Source organism: Oncorhynchus gorbuscha, linkage group LG01 (genome assembly GCF_021184085.1).
Source record: "Oncorhynchus gorbuscha isolate QuinsamMale2020 ecotype Even-year linkage group LG01, OgorEven_v1.0, whole genome shotgun sequence".
Classification (NCBI taxonomy): Eukaryota; Metazoa; Chordata; class Actinopteri; order Salmoniformes; family Salmonidae; genus Oncorhynchus; species Oncorhynchus gorbuscha.
The window spans coordinates 40,949,952-40,966,447 of NC_060173.1; the positions used below are offsets into that span (position 1 = coordinate 40,949,952).

Consider the following 16,496-nt stretch of genomic DNA (forward strand, 5'->3'; position numbering starts at 1 on the left):
TGTAAGTCGCTCTGGATAAGAGCGTCTGCTAAATGACTTAAATGTAAATGTAAATGTAGCATTCTAAGAGGTAGGCATGACAGTCAACAAAGAGCCTAGTAGACAAGGTTTGGTCAATTCTTATTGCTGGTGTGTTTACACACACACACACACACACACACACACACACACACACACACACACACACACACACACACACACACACACACACACACACACACACACACACACACACACACACACACACACACACACACACACACACACACACACACACACACACACACACACACACACACACACACACACACACTTAATCCATGTGAAGGTGACTTGTGTGATAGTGATCACCAGGTGAGCAGCTGGAGCAGTGAGGAGGGTCCTGATAAGGGAAAATGCACAGAGGGACTAGCAGGTCCTGCTCGATATGACGCCTGTGAATTATTTGCCACCCAGCAGACACATTATCAATAGAAGACTTCTTGGTCAGATAAGACCGGTGTAAATAATAGATAATCTGAGAAAGGGCTGAGAGGGGTGAGTTTAGGTATTTCTGGTCAGACAATTGAATCTATCTATCAGACCACTTTCCAGACAATGCTCTTTTCTTACCGAAGATATAGAAATGACAATGTCACCTTGACTATGCCTGGTGGTGTTTTTTTTTTCATTTGGCTCGTGACTGGACAGCTAGACAGTGGTCAAAGCTGTTGTTGAGGAATGACCTTGTCCTCTGTTTTTGTATGTCTGTCTTGAACCAAGTCTATGCCATGAATGTGTGTACAAAGATCACTAAAGGATTGTTGTGATAATGTTTACTTTATGTTTTCCAATATGAAGACATTAGAACATATAAATGAACTGACAACTCTATATTACAGACCCCTCGACTTTTTCTAATTGTGTTATGTTACAGCCTTATGCTAAAATGGATAAACAATTTTCCCTTATCAATCTACACACAGTACCACATAATGACAAAGCAAGAACAGGTTTTTTGAAAAAGTTGCAAAAAAACTAATTTGAAATAAAAAATGAGCAGCTAACCGATCACTGCAGCTGTACATAGTCCATCTGTAAATAGCCCACCCAATCTACCTACCTCATCCCCATACTGTTTTTATTTTATTTACTTTTCTGCTCTCTTGCACACCAGTATCTCTACTTGCACATCATCATCTGCTCATTTATCACTCCAGTGTTAATCTGCTAAATTGTAATTATTCGCTCCAATGGCCTATTTATTGCCTACCTCCTCATGCCTTTTGCACACACTGTATATAGACTTTCTTTTCTCTACTGTGTCATTGACTTGTTTGTGTTATTGGCTTGTTTATTGTTTACTCCATGTGTAACTCTGTGTTGTTGTCTGTATCACACTGCTTTGCTTTATCTTGGCCAGGTCGCAGTTGCATATGAGAACTTGTTCTCAACTAGACTACCTGGTTAAATAAAGGTGAAATAAAAAATATAAAAAATCCACACCCTTTTCTCAGTACTTTGTTGGAGCACCTTTTGGCAGTGAATACAGCCTCAACTCTTCTTAGGTATGACGCTACAAGCTTGGCACACCTGTTTGAGGAGTTTCTCACTTTCTTGGTAGATCCTCTCAAGCTCTGTCAGGTTGGATGGGGAGTGTCGCTGCACAGCTATTTTCAGGTCTCTCCAGAGATGTTCGATCGGGTTCAAGTCTGGGCTCTGGCTGGGCCTCTAAGGGACATTGAGACTTGTCCTGAAGCCACTCCTGCGTTGTCCTGGCTGTGTGCTTAGTTTCGTTATCCTGTTGGAAGGTGAACCTTCACCCCAGTCTGAGGTCCTGAGCGCTCTGGAGCGGGTTTTCATCAAGGATCTGTCTGTACTTTGCTCTGTTCTTCTTTGCCTTGATCCTGACTAGTCTCCCAGTCCCTGCTGCCGAAAAAACATCCTCACAACATGATGCTGCCACCACTATGCTTCACTGTAGGGATGGTGCCAGGTTTGTTCCAGACGTGACACTTGGCATTCAGGCCAGAGAGTTCAATCAAGGTTTCAGCAGACCATTTCTCATGGTCCGAGAGTCCTTAAGGTGCCTTTTGGCAAACTCCAAGCAGGCTGTCATGTGCCTTTTACTGAGGAGTGGCTTCCTTCTAGCCACTCTACCATAAAGGCCTGACTGGTGTAATGCTTCAGAGATGGTTCTCATTCTGGAAGGTTCTCCCAGGGCTCCAGTGTTCCTCAGTGGAGATGTCAGATTGACCATTGGGTTCTTTGTCACCTCCCTGACCCGAGGCCCTTCTCCCCTGATTGCTCAGTTTGGCCGGGCAGCCAGCTCTAGGAAGAGTCTTGGTGGTTCTAAACTTCTTCCTGTGTTCTTCAAATTCCTTTGACCTCATGGCTTGGTGTTTTCTCTGACATACACTGTCAACTGTGGGACCTTATGTACAGGTGTGTGCCTTTCCAAATCATGTCCAATCAATTGAATTTACCACAGGTGGACTCGAAGTTGTAGAAACATCTCAAGGATGATAAATGGAAACAGGATGCACCTGAGCTCAATTTCGAGTCTCATAGCAAAGGGTCTGAATACTTATGTAAATAAGGTATTTCCATTTCTAAAATCCTGTTTTAACTTTGTCATTATGAGGTATTGTGTGTAGATTGATGAGGATTTTTTTTAAATGTAATCCATTTTAGAATAAGGATGTAATACCCCAAAATTTTGAAAAATTCAAGGGATCTGGTTACTTTTCCGAATGCACATTCCAGCTGCTGCTCTGTCAGAACGTTACCAAGGTGGCAGGCGTTCTCGGGGTGTGATTACCGCATCACCCAATCTGACCCCTGTCTAATTACCATCCGGCCTTCATTAAAAAGTCATTATTTAGATGGGATGTCCAATGACCTGCCTACTCCCTCCTTCCGCAGTCTATATTTTTTCACTCTGTGTGGCGTCAGAGAGCTGCACGGGCCTTTACCAGCATGCGTTCAGCGAGATGTTCGAGAGCTGCACGGGCCTTTACCAGGATGTGTTCAGGGAGGTGTCAGAGAGCTGCACAGGCCTTTACCAGGATGTGTTCAGGGAGGTGTCCGAGAGCTGCACAGGCCTTTACCAGGATGTGTTCAGAGAGCTGCACGGGCCTTTACCAGGATGTGTTCAGGGAGGTGTCAGAGAGCTGCACAGGCCTTTACCAGGATGTGTTCAGGGAGGTGTCCGAGAGCTGCACAGGCCTTTACCAGGATGTGTTCAGGGAGGTGTCCGAGAGCTGCCCAGGCCTTTACCAGGATGTGTTCAGGGAGGTGTCAGAGAGTTGCACAGGCCTTTACCAGGATGTGTTCAAGGAGGTGTCAGAGAGTTGCACAGGCCTTTACCAGGATGTGTTCTGGGAGGATGCTGGATGATTGATTGATCAGTTCTAACCTGTTTGGCCAAGGAGGTCATTGCAATCCACAAGGAGGTCATTGCAATCCACAAGGAGGTCATTGCAATCCACAAGGAGGTCATTGCAATCCACAAGGAGGTCATTGCAATCCACAAGGAGGTCATTGCAATCCACAAGGAGGTCATTGCAATCCACAAGGAGGTCATTGCAATCCACAAGGAGGTCAATGCAATCCACAAGGAGGTCAATGCAATCCACAAGGAGGTCAATGCAATCCACAAGGAGGTCATTGCAATCCACAAGGAGGTCATTGCAATCCACAAGGAGGTCATTGCAATCCACATTGTCAAATAGACTAGTCTATCTCTGCTGCTCTGACAGAATAGAAACATTTGTTATTGTAATAGGTTAGGTGTCTGTGTCTGTCTTGTAGGCTACCTCAGAAAAGGAGTCGAGGACAAATCCTAACTTGGAAGTATGTGTAATTGTGTCCGTTTAAGTAAATAACTTGTCATAGAGGTGACGTCAATGGGACATTTGACGTCATGCAAAAGTTTGAGTTACCCACACTTTAAACTCAAGTCTTCTGCCCGACTGTCAAGTTTAGTTTATTCTCTTAGATCTTTATGGAAAGTATCTTGAAAAGGCCCACCTAACATGACCTGCTGTAGTGAGCATTCAGGGATGTGATTGCCTTGGTTTGTGTTGCCTGTGAAATTATCTCTTTAAGGAATACCTAGGATAGGATAAAGTAATCCTTCTCACCCCCCCGCCTTAAAAGATTTAGATGCACTATTGTAAAGTGGCAGTTCCACTGGATGAAGGTGAATGCACCAATTTGTAAGTCGCTCTGGGTAAGAGCGTCTGCTAAATTACTTAAATGTAAATGTAGGATAAAATTGTGTACTACTATGTGTATGAATATTATAATGACATATAATGCAAATCAGTCCATGATTTATTTTAGTAAATGTTAATTGAACACAGGCAGGGGCTGATGTGACTGACCCAGGTCAGAACCATAGGACACTGCAGCAGGGCCACAAGACAATAGAATAGTACTGCAGTCATCTACTATATATAGCTAAATGCAAATATGGATATGCCTGAATGCCTAAATTATTTAGAAATTGTATTTTAATTCTAATTTAATCGGTGTACTTAGAGCTGCTTAATTGAATATAAGCTTAATGACATAGCTATATCAGCACGGTCTTTGTCCTTGTTCAGAATATTCAAAGAGCTTATGAGAAGGGTACGGTACATTTTCTTTCTCAAGTAGAATTTGAGTAGAGCCACTTTCAGGCACACATTACTGCTCTCTGATCAGCAGTTATGCCCATGTCAGTTTGTCTGGTACCCAGTCAGTCTCAGATGCTGTAATACAGCTGTAATCGAAACCCCCTTTGTCACGTTTGTTCAAATTCAACTTGATGAATACAAAAATCCTACTTTTTGACTAGGGGCAAGATTTTAATGACTTTTTGGGCTCTGCAGTGTTCCTATGTAAAGTATGACGTGAAAGAGGTGAAGCTTGAAGAGGAAACATATTGTATGTTTTGTTTCCATGTTGAGTATGTGCAGTAACACACCTACTTGTGTAATATGAGACAGGACAGTGGTCTAGTGTTTCCTAATGAGAGGCCAATCAGTCCCACTGCTGACTGAGGAAACCAGGCCCTCTGTGTCTACTGCCTTCGTTAAAGCCTGTGCTACCCAAACCTCAGCCTGTCCTGCAGGCTTCCCCTATGACAGCCAGATCTCTGCCCATAGCCCATGGCACTTGGGCATAGGTGCCATGTTAAGATTTCTAATTGAGAGGTGCTTTATTCGTCACAGTCTGAGTGATGCTGAGTAAAATGTGTGCAGACCACGCTGACTATGTATGCCTACTTCCTGTTATTCTCTTGGTTTGTCTGGCAGATCTCATTTAATGGTTTTATTATCTTGGATCCAACCTAACTGGATCCAACCTCCCTTTGAACAATCGATACTCGTGGGCGTACTATGAGCTGAAATGGCAGTATCTCTGTGCCGATGGTTGACCTGTCCCAGAGTCATGGGTTCAGAAGACAGACAGTGAGGGTGGCTGGGTTGCCCCTGGTGACCCAGCAGGAGGACAGCAGTGCAGGGATGGCATATGGAACTGGGACTCCCTTGGAACTGGGCATGGGGCCTGGGGTGGGATTTGGAGCCTGGGGTGGGCTGTGATGGAGTAGACCCATCACGAGCTGGGTCTCCTCTGGCTGGGAGGCTCAAAGTTGGCTCTATGGATGATGAGTTTGGATATTCTGGGCCTCTCTAGCTGTCTTTCTCTAGATATCTCTGTACTCTGCATGACATGAAATGCTTCGAGTGAAATGTGTCTTTCTTTCCCTCTCCTTTTCCTTGTTGTGGGCTGAGATGGACAATCTCGATGGGGCGCTGTAACACTACTAACACTGGCAGCTGTTTGTTGTACTGCCTGTCTTCCAGATAACTGGCAGAATGTAAACCCTAGATGGCATCCTAGATGTGGTTAGGGTGGACTCCGCTGTAAACCTGTTTGCCCTGGGTTACCGACACTGTCACGATGTTTGAAGAATTTCCATTGAGCACTTTTGTTTGTTGCGGTTTTAGTAATTGAAATGTTTGATCTTTGAAGGGCTGTTGAGAAAAGAATCACCTCACCTCCCCACTTTTCCTCCTCAGTACAGCACCTTCTTGTGTGGGTCTTTTGAAGTGCGGCCTGTCAACAAGTCTGCTCTCCTCTCCAGACTGGCTAAGCTAAGCACAACACTGTCAGGGATCTCACTGGGAAGGCCGGCCTGCCTCTGATGCTGTAGCAGCCTGGATGGCAGAGAGAGAAAAAGGGGGATGACAGGAGAGGTTGAAAGGGGAGATGAGAGGGACATTTACTGATTGTTCTTTTAGATGTGATTCAGATTCATTGGTTATGTTTCTTCATTGTGTTTTACTGGACAATTTACTGTAGGTGTATTTTGCGTGTGCAAATAAAACTATTAGGCTTTTAAAAGGAGAGGTGGAGTGCATGGAGAGAGAGAGGAGTGAATAGTTAGAGGGCGCTATACTGTATTTGGGAAAAACAGACCACAGTTTGGAAAACAGGGCAAGCTGTAGTAGTGCCAGTAGTGATTAGCCCATCTAATTTAAAGGGGACAGAAGCTTTCATGTGCCCGCAAAGGGCAGAGCTTTTACCTGAAGCTTCCAGCACACTAGAACAGTGGGAGGGGGGGCGTGTAAAATCAGATTTTTCTGCAGGTGAAAATGAAGTCCTGTGAGGATTATTTTTTGAGTAAGGCCTGTTCAGATTCTATCAGTGTCAGCATCTGGCTCTACAGATATTATTCATGGTGGTGGGCCCTGGCCCTCCCTGCAAGGACGGACGCAGCACTGTGTGTGCGTGTGCGTGTGCGTGCTGTCATAAGCGAGTGTACGCGTCCTGTCCCCCTCTCTGTTCTGATCATCCATCCTGCCCCCCCCCCCCCAGATCCTATCTCTGTGTTGGATCTGTAGGAGCTTAATCATTAATCATGCACGCTGCTCTGTGCTCGCTATGAGACGTCTCACTCTGCCTCTCCCACAGTGCCGTGGGCCCGGCAACGGAGGTGGTGTGTAGCGGTCTGTGTTCCTGACAGGTGTGTCCCACCGTCGCCACTGTTCCCCCTGGCAGGTACTGCCGTGTGTTCTGTGCAGGCGCTCAGAATGCAGAACCTAATGACAATGCGCGGAACACAACCACTTCCTATATGGAAGGTCACAGTCCAGTCGGCTCACTAACAAATGGGCTCTTATTTAACTATCAATCCCATTCAGCTGATGTCAGCTCATTCTATTCCCCCCTCTCCAGTAATTTCAAAGGAATATGAGGCCATTGATCATGTGGGATGTCTTGTGAAGAGCTGACTGGTCCTATATATACCATTACCAGACAGAGAACCTCTGACACAGTATGCATGATTGTCTCTGGATTTTAGGTCACTCTTATTTCAGCTTGTGACCCTCAGGGGGGTCTCTTTAGTACTCTCTCTTTCTGACTGTTCTTGTCTTTTATGTCATGCAGTCTTCCTCATTCTCTTTCTTTTTAGGTCGTTTTTCCATGAATTGCATTAGAATACAATTAGATGAACAATGGCAATAATAACGTCACTGAAGCAGATCTGGAACTGTATTTAAATGCCTCTATTTTCTGTGAACAGTCTTCTCTCTAGGGCTCTGCTACTATATACAGTAGGCCGACCCTATTGGGCTGCCAGTGCAAACAGAAAATAATGGATGGAAGTTTAAATATTCTTAGAATATCTGAATAATGAATATTTGTTACAGTGAGAAAAGAGCTCTCGGTCTGTGACCACATTTTCTTTCAGCTGCCATGTTGCGTCCCTTTCTCATTGGTCAGAGTGTAGGCTTCGCCTCAATGGCTACATTTGACTTTACTTTGAAAAAGCAGAGCTTGAAAACACAATCTGGTTAAATGAGTTAAGGAATAGCTCTCTATAGCTTTGTATTGGCTCCGTGTGGTGGAAAGGGCCCAGTGATGACACTTGCAGGGTCCAGAGCCAGATTGTTTTTCATTTGATGAAAAAGCTTCTGAGTCTCTGTTTCATTCACTTACTTGCACTCTATTGATTTGTGTGGTGTGTTCAATGAATGTCTGTGATGGTGCATTTTCTAATGAAGGGATCTCTCCCCCTCCCCTTCTCCCTCTATCACTCCCTCTCTCTTCTCTCCCACCCCTCTCTTAGATCTCGACCTGCGCTACTTCTGGAGCTGGAGTGCATTTGAGGACTACCTGCTATTCTGTTTTGCCTTCACGGTGCTGTGTGCCTTCCTCACCCTTCTCCTGCTGGACTCTGTGTTGTTCGTGGAGGGCCTGGGCTCCCTGGCCGTGCTGTTTGAGGCCATGCTGGGGGTGCCACAGCTTCTGCATAACTTCCACAACCACTCCACCCGCGGCATGAGGTGAGTGAGTGGCCTGGCAGGCTGGCACACACTCCATGAAACCTCTGTGGTGTACACTGAGTTTACAAAACATTAGGAACAGCTTCCTAATGTTGAGTTGCAGCCCCTTTTGCCCTTAGGGCATGGACTTGACAATATGTCGAAAGCATTCAACAGGGATGCAGTTGTGTCAAGTTGGCTGGATGTCCTTTGGGTGGTGGACCATTATTGATACACACGGGAAACTGTTGAGTTTGAAAAACCCAGCAGCGTTGCAATTCTTGACACACTCAAACCAGTGTGCCTGGCACCTACTACCATACTCTGTTCAAATGCACTGAAATCTTTTGTCTTGCCCATTCACCCACTGAATGGCGCACTTACACAATCCATGTCTCAATTGAGGCTTAAAAATCCTTTAATCTGTCTCATCTTCATGTACACTGATTGAACTGGATTTAACAGGTGACATCAATAAGGGATCATAGCTTTCACCTGGTCAGTGTGTGGGTGTGTGTATACAGTACGAGTCAACATTTCAGACACACCTACTCATTTATTTGTATTATTTTCTACATTGTAGAATAGAATACGTTAGGGAGCCAGCCAGTTCACGTTAGCTAGCTAGTTAACAGTACACTTTAGCTTAAGACATATATCTAGCTAGCTAGCAAGGTAAACCATGAATCTAGCTAGGTAAACAGCGTTTAAGATCACACACGTAATGTTAGCTAACGAGCCAACCAGCTGACATTAGGTAGTTAAACAACAATGAACAAAGTGCCAACAATGCCACAGTGTTGGGAGCTAGCTAACATTAGGCTCTAACTAGAAAAGCAAACAGCTCTGAGAAACAAATAGTAACGTCAGCTAGGGAGGCAGCCAGCTAATGTTAGCTAACAGTACACTTTAGCTTGAAATGAAACCACTTTCTGTCAAAATTAAAAACGTGTAATATCTAAAAATGTAGATAGCTATTGCTAGACTATCTTACCTGTATACATCATCATGCATGATGAACGCTTCTCCCTGTCAGGAATGCCATACCACAGTTGCCCTTAGTTTGAAGATGTAATCCGGAGACTGGTGTTTTCTTCATCTCTTTAGCTATTATACTCTAACTCCACTGATTTCAAAACTTGATCCTCCAGAAAGTGGAGAGCAACACTTATGCAGCTCCACTACACAATACATAAAAAAAGCATTGTTTGACAGGATTACCAACACAGACTGACAAGCTCAAATAGACAGCAGCCTTCAATATGGCAGACCAATCCGCTCTCCTCTCTCGGCATGTCCAGCCCACTCATTTATATCAGCCAATCATGGCTAGTGGGAAGGTTGCTAACTTTTTCTGTGGCTTAACCAACAAGGCTCGTAATTTCGTATTTACAGATGGCATACAGATGAACCACACATGTGGAGATCATCCGTTCAAATACTCTGCGTCTCACAAAGAGACAGCGGTTGGAACCAAAAATCTAACATTTTGACTCATCAGACCAAAGGACAGATTTCCACCAGTCTAATGCCCATTGCTGATGTTTCTTTGCTGAAGCAAGTCTCTTCTTATTATTGGTGTCCTTTAGTAATGGTTTCTTTGCAGCAATTCGACCATGAAGGCCTGATTCACGGTCTCCTCAGAACAGTTGATTTTGAGATGTCTGTTATTGGAACTCTGTGAAACATTTATTTGGGCTGCAATCTGAGGTGCAGTTAACTCTAATGAATGTATCCTCTGCAGCAGAGGTAACTTTGGGTCTTCCTTTCCTGTGGTGGTCCACATGAGAGCCAGTTTCATCATAGCGCTTGATGGTTTTTGCGACTGCACTTGAAGAAACTTTCAAAGTTGTTAATGTTCAGTATTGACTGACCTTCATGTCTTAAAGTAATGATGGACTGTCGTTTGTCTTTGCTTATTTGAGCTGTTCTCACCATAATATAGACTTGGTATTTTACCAAATAGGGCTATCTTCTGTATACCACTCCTACCTTGTCACAACACAACTGATTGGCTCAAATGCATTAAGAAGGCACACCTGTTAATTGAAATGCATTCCAGGTGACTACCTCAAGAAACTGGTTGAGGGAATACCAAGACTGTGCAAAGCTGTCATCAAGGCAAAGGGTGGCTACTTTGAAGAATCTCAAATATAAAATATATTTTGATTTCTTTAACACTTTGTTGGTTACTTCACATGCTGAAGCTGACCCCGAAGTTCAGCGAGGCAATACGGAACAGAGGCTGGCCTCCTAGAAAGAGAGACCACACTTAGGTGACCGTAGTAGTGATAGTAGCTATAGTACTAGAATAACACACTGAGAGAGCATGCTACCCACTGATCCACCACTGTAGAGACACCCAGAGACAGAGATGAACCGGGCCTCATGTTCTCACTGATTGGGTGAGCAAGTTGCCGCCCAGAGCCACGGTGCAATCACGTCAAGGACAAAGACATTACAGTCTAGCACCAGGGCTGTGACATATTGATTGTGTTAATATAAAATATGAATTACAGTTGGAAACCATATAAATGAGCCCTCATTCTTCCGTTGCATGCTTAAACTGTGCTCTTGATGGTTAATTTGCCTCATAAAAAGCTGTGCTGCCTGAAGCATGTCTCCACTCTGACTTATCTACATGGAACTGAGGACGGACGAGGAAGGATAGCTTCTGTTAATGTGCTGAGCTCTGACTGCTGTCTCATAGTATGGTTATTCTGTCTTGAGGACAAATGTAACTGATTGTATTTGGACTACAGTAGGGTTGGGCAGTATACATATATATACCATCAATACTGTTTTCATATACCATCAATACCGTTCAAACTATTTATTGGAAGTTTTTAAATATTTTTTAATGTTTCTAACTACTTTTTAAGTAAATACCTGCAGTCAATATGCAATATGTTACGAGAGAAAGCAGATTGAGTTAATTTCGCCTTGTCACATTATTTTACATTATGAAGCATACCGTACTTCCCCAGAATAGTTTGTTATAAAGAGCACAATGGGAGAAAGCGGGAACTGATGAGTCTATAGCGTTCTACAGTGCATTTTGGAAAGTATTCAGACCCCTTGACATTTTCCACATGTTGTTACGTTACAGCTTTATTAAATTTTCCCCTCATCAATCTACACACAATACCCCATAATGACAAAGCAAATCAGGTTTTTTGAAAAACATGTATGAAAATTAATTTAAAAAAATAAGAAACTGAAATATCAGATGTACATACAGTGGGGTAAAAAGGTATTTAGTCAGCCACCAAATTGTGCCACCATAATTTGCAAATAAATTCAATAAAAATCCTACAATGTGATTTTCTGGATTTTTTTTCAAATTTTGTCTGTCATAGTTGAAGTGTACCTATGATGAAAATTACAGGCCTCTCTCATCTTTTTAAGTGGGAGAACTTGCACAATTGATGGCTGACTAAATACTTTTTTGCCCCACTGTAAGTATTCAGATCCTTAACCAGTACTTTGTTGAATCACCTTTGGCAGCGAACCACCACATTTAACCATGGCAAGGTGACTGGGAATGTGGCAGAATACAAACAGAGTGGTCATTCCCTCCTTAAGGCAATCAAACAGGCGAAACGTCAGTATTTTTATTTTTTAATTTTTATTTCACCTTTATTTAACCAGGTAGGCTAGTTGAGAACAAGTTCTCATTTGCAACTGCGACCTGGCCAAAATAAAGCATAGCAGTGTGAACAGACAGCACAGTGTTACACATGGAGTAAACAATTAACAAGTCAATAACACAGTAGAAAAAAATGGGCAGTCTATATACAATGTGTGCAAAAGGCATGAGGAGGTAGGCGAATAATACAATTTTGCAGATGGTCATGTGATAAATGATTAGATGGTCATGTACAGGTAGAGATATTGGTGTGCAAAAGAGCAGAAAAGTAAATAAATAAAAAACAGTATAAAAACAGTATGGGAATGAGGTAGGTGAAAATGGGTGGGCTATTTACCAATAGACTAGCTATTTACCAATAGACTAGAATAGATAGCTGATGTTTGAAGTTGGTGAGGGAGATAAAAGTCTCCAACTTCAGCGATTTTTGCAGTTCGTTCCAGTCACAGGCAGCAGAGTACTGGAACGAAAGGCGGCCAAATGAGGTGTTGGCTTTAGGGATGATCAGTGAGATACACCTGCTGGAGCGCGTACTACGGTTGGGTGTTGCCATCGTGACCAGTGAACTGAGATAAGGCGGAGCTTTACCTAGCATGGACTTGTAGATGACCTGGAGCCAGTGGGTCTGGCGACGAATATGTAGTGAGTGCCAGCCGACTAGAGCATACAAGTCGCAGTGGTGGGTGGTATAAGGTGCTTTAGTGACAAAACGGATGGCACTGTGATAGACTGCATCCAGTTTGCAGAGTAGAGTGTTGGAAGCCATTTTGTAGATGACATCGCCGAAGTCGAGGATCGGTAGGATAGTCAGTTTTACTAGGGTAAGCTTGGCGGCGTGAGTGAAGGAGGCTTTGTTGCGGAATAGAAAGCCGACTCTTGATTTGATTTTCGATTGGAGATGTTTGATGTGAGTCTGGAAGGAGAGTTTGCAGTCTAGCCAGACACCTAGGTACTTATAGATGTCCACATATTCAAGGTCGGAACCATCCAGGGAGGTGATGCTCGTCGGGCATGCGGTGCAGGCAGCGATCAGTTGAAAAGCATGCATTTGGTTTTACTCGCGTTTAAGAGCAGTTGGAGGCCACGGAAGGAGTGCTTTATGGCATTGAAGCTCGTTTGGAGGTTAGATAGCACAGTGTCCAATGACGGGCCGAAAGTATATAGAATGGTGTCGTCTGCGTAGAGGTGGATCAGGGAATCGCCCGCAGCAAGAGCAACATCATTGATATATACAGAGAAAAGAGTCGGCCCGAGAATTGAACCCTGTGGCACCCCCATAGAGACTGCCAGAGGACCGGACAGCATGCCCTCCGATTTGACACACTGAACTCTGTCTGCAAAGTAATTGGTGAACCAGGCAAGGCAGTCATCCGAAAAACCGAGGCTATTGAGTCTGCCGATAAGAATATGGTGATTGACAGAGTCGAAAGCCTTGGCGAGGTCGATGAAGACGGCTGCACAGTACTGTCTTTTATTGATGGCGGTTATGATATCGTTTAGTACCTTGAGTGTGGCTGAGGTGCACCCGTGACCGGCTCGGAAACCAGATTGCACAGCAGTGAAGGTACGGTGGGATTCGAGATGGTCAGTGACCTGTTTGTTGACTTGGCTTTCGAAGACCTTAGATTGGCAGGGCAGGATGAATATAGGTCTATAACAGTTTGGGTCCAGGGTGTCTCTTCCCCTTTGAAGAGGGGGATGACTGCGGCAGCTTTCCAATCCTTGGGGATCTCAGACGGTATGAAAGAGAGGTTGAACAGGCTGGTAATAGGGGTTGCGACAATGGCGGCAGATAGTTTCAGAAATAGAGGGTCCAGATTGTCAAGCCCAGCTGATTTGTACGGGTCCAGGTTTTGCAGCTCATTCAGAACATCTGCTATCTGGATTTGGGTAAAGGAGAACCTGGAGAGGCTTGGGCGAGGAGCTGCGGGGGGGGCGGAGCTGTATAGAGACTAAGTGGAATCGCAATTCAACGGCTCAGACACAAGATGTATGTGGAAGGGTCTACAGACAATCACGGACTACAAAAGGAAAACCAGCTACGTCGCGGACTTCAATGCCTTGCTCACAGTCAAGCTAAACACGTTCTTTGCTCGCTTTGAGGATAACACAGTGCCACCGACACAGCCAGCTACCAAGGACTGTAGGTTCTCCTTATCCGTGGCCGTCGTGAGTAAGACATTTAAACGTTTTAACCCGTGCAAGATTGCCGGCCCAGACGACATCCCTAGCCGTGTCCTCAGCTGGCTGGTGTGTTTAAGGACATATTCAATCTCTCCCTATCCCAGTCTGCTGTTCCCACATGCTTCAAGATGGCCACCATTTGTCCCTATTCCCAAGAATGCAAAGGTAACTGAACTAAGTGACTATTGCCCCGCACTCACTTCTGCCATCATGAAGTGCTTTGAGAGACTAGTCAAGGATTATATCACCTTACCTGCCACCCTAGACCCACTTCAATTTGCTTACCGCCCTAATAGATCCACAGACGATGCAATTGCAATGCACACTGACCTATTCCATCTTGACAAGAGGAATGAATACCTATGTAATAATGCTGTTCATTGACTATTGCTTAGCATTCAACACCATAGTACACTCCAAGCTCATCATTAAGATAGAGGCCCTGTGCGCCGCCCTATGGGACTCCCAATCACAGCCGGTTATGATACAGCCTGGATTCTAACCAGGTTGTCTGGTAGTGACGCCTCAAGCACTGAGATGCAGTGTCTTAGACCGCTGCGCCACTCGGGAGCCCAATATATAAGGTCCCACAGTTGACAGTGCATGTCAGAGCAAAAACCAAGCCAGAGCAAAAACCAAGCCACGAGGTCGAAGGAATTGCCCGTAGAGCTCCGAGACAGGATTGTGTGGAGGCATAGATCTGGGGAAGGGTACCAAAAAAGGTCTGCATCATTGAAGGTCCCAAGGACGCAGTGGCCTCCATCATTCTTAAATGGAAGACGTTTGGAACCACCGAGACTCTTCCTAGAGCTGATTTATTTCACAGCAGTGCTACCTGCTGGCAGTAAGCTTCTCTTATTTGATTGAGAGATTCAATCGTCATTAAGTAACATAATGGTTGGGGACTCTGAATATTTACATTCATGCTCTTTGAAATATAAAAATAAACTTTTTCCCAAAATTGTTAAACTGCAGGGCACTCCCACATAGGGCTGTGGCGTTGATTGTCAAGCAAATATCTGTCGGTTTCATGGTAATTGACCGTTAATTAACATAAACACTTTTAGGATCTCCGGGCTTCCACACATAGCCTACAAGCCATTTTTAAAAGTCTAATAAATCCATGAGATATAGCCTACACCTTCACTGGGGCTGCTGGGGCTGCTGCTGGTGGGTTGATGGTGAGCTGGGGCTGCTTCTGGTGGGTTGGTGGTGAGCTGGGGCTGCTTCTGGTGGGTTGATGGTGAGCTGGGGCTGCTGCTGGTGGGTTGATGGTGAGCTGGGGCTGCTTCTGGTGGGTTGGTGGTAAGCTGGGGCTGCTTCTGGTGGGATGATGGTGAGCTGGGGCTGCTGCTGGTGAGTTGGTGGTAAGCTGGGACTGCTTCTGCTGGGATGGTGATGAGCTGGGGCTGCTTCTGGTGGGTTGGTGGTGAGCTGGGACTGCTTCTGGTGGGTTGGTGATGAGCTGGGACTGCTTCTGGTGGGTTGGTGGTGAGCTGGGGCTGCTTTTGGTGAGCTGGGACTGCTGCTGGTGGGTTGGTGGTGAGCTGGGACTGCTTCTGGTGAGCTGGTGCTGCTGCTGGTGAGTTGGTGGTGAGCTGGGACTACTTCTGGTGGGTTGATGGTGAGCTGGGGCTGCTTCTGGTGGGTGGATGGTGAGCTGGGGCTGCTGCTGGTGGGTTGGTGGTGAGCTGGGGCTGCTGCTGGTGGGTTGGTGGTGAGCTGGGGCTGTTTCTGGTGGGTTGGTGGTGAGCTGGGGCTGCTTCTGGTGGGTTGGTGGTGAGCTGGGGCTGCTGCTGGTGGGTTGGTGGGGAACATGAGAGTTGGCCAACACAGAGCTACAGTGGACTTTAAATACTGTAAAGGAGACATATCACTTCCTAATTCACTTAATACAGTATTCCCAGATGCCTCCTGTGAAGTTATTTACGTTGTGATGACAGTGTCCCTTTTGACCTATTACAGCTTTTAGATGGTGACATCATACTGGGAGTCTCTAAAAGATTACATGCTATTGCTTTATATCATGCAATATAGTGCTGTAAATAGTGCTGCAGTATCACTATAGTAGAGAGATGGAGAGGAGGATGAAGAGACATGGGGTGGGGGGGTGAGTGAGAGGCAGTGAGTGCAAGGTATTGACGTTTTGGTCTCCCTAGCAAGAGCCTACCTTGCAGTACTGAATGCATAGCACAGTGCTGGTCACATAGCACAGTGCTGGTCCTTCTCCTTAAGTCAAATAGGTAGTTGTGTGGCCCCTGCTGTGCAGCTGAGCTGAGAAAGCTTTAATCTGTCTCTTAAATGAGCAGGGACATGTAGACACCTCCCTCCCATGGGGCCACCTGGTGAGGCTGCTTCTCCAT

General features: G+C 45.1%; 1 protein-coding gene across 4 annotated transcripts in view; it reads left to right on the top strand.

Annotated features, from left to right (window-relative positions):
• The window catches only part of si:dkey-246g23.2 (solute carrier family 66 member 2), an 82,202-nt gene that overhangs the window by 30,792 nt on the left and 34,914 nt on the right, over nucleotides 1-16,496 (top strand). For all 4 annotated transcript variants that reach the window (XM_046352553.1, XM_046352562.1, XM_046352533.1 and 1 more), the window contains one exon: nucleotides 8,105-8,321. In XM_046352553.1, coding sequence (XP_046208509.1) covers nucleotides 8,105-8,321 — 217 coding nt within the window. The remainder of the gene's footprint in view (nucleotides 1-8,104; nucleotides 8,322-16,496) is intronic.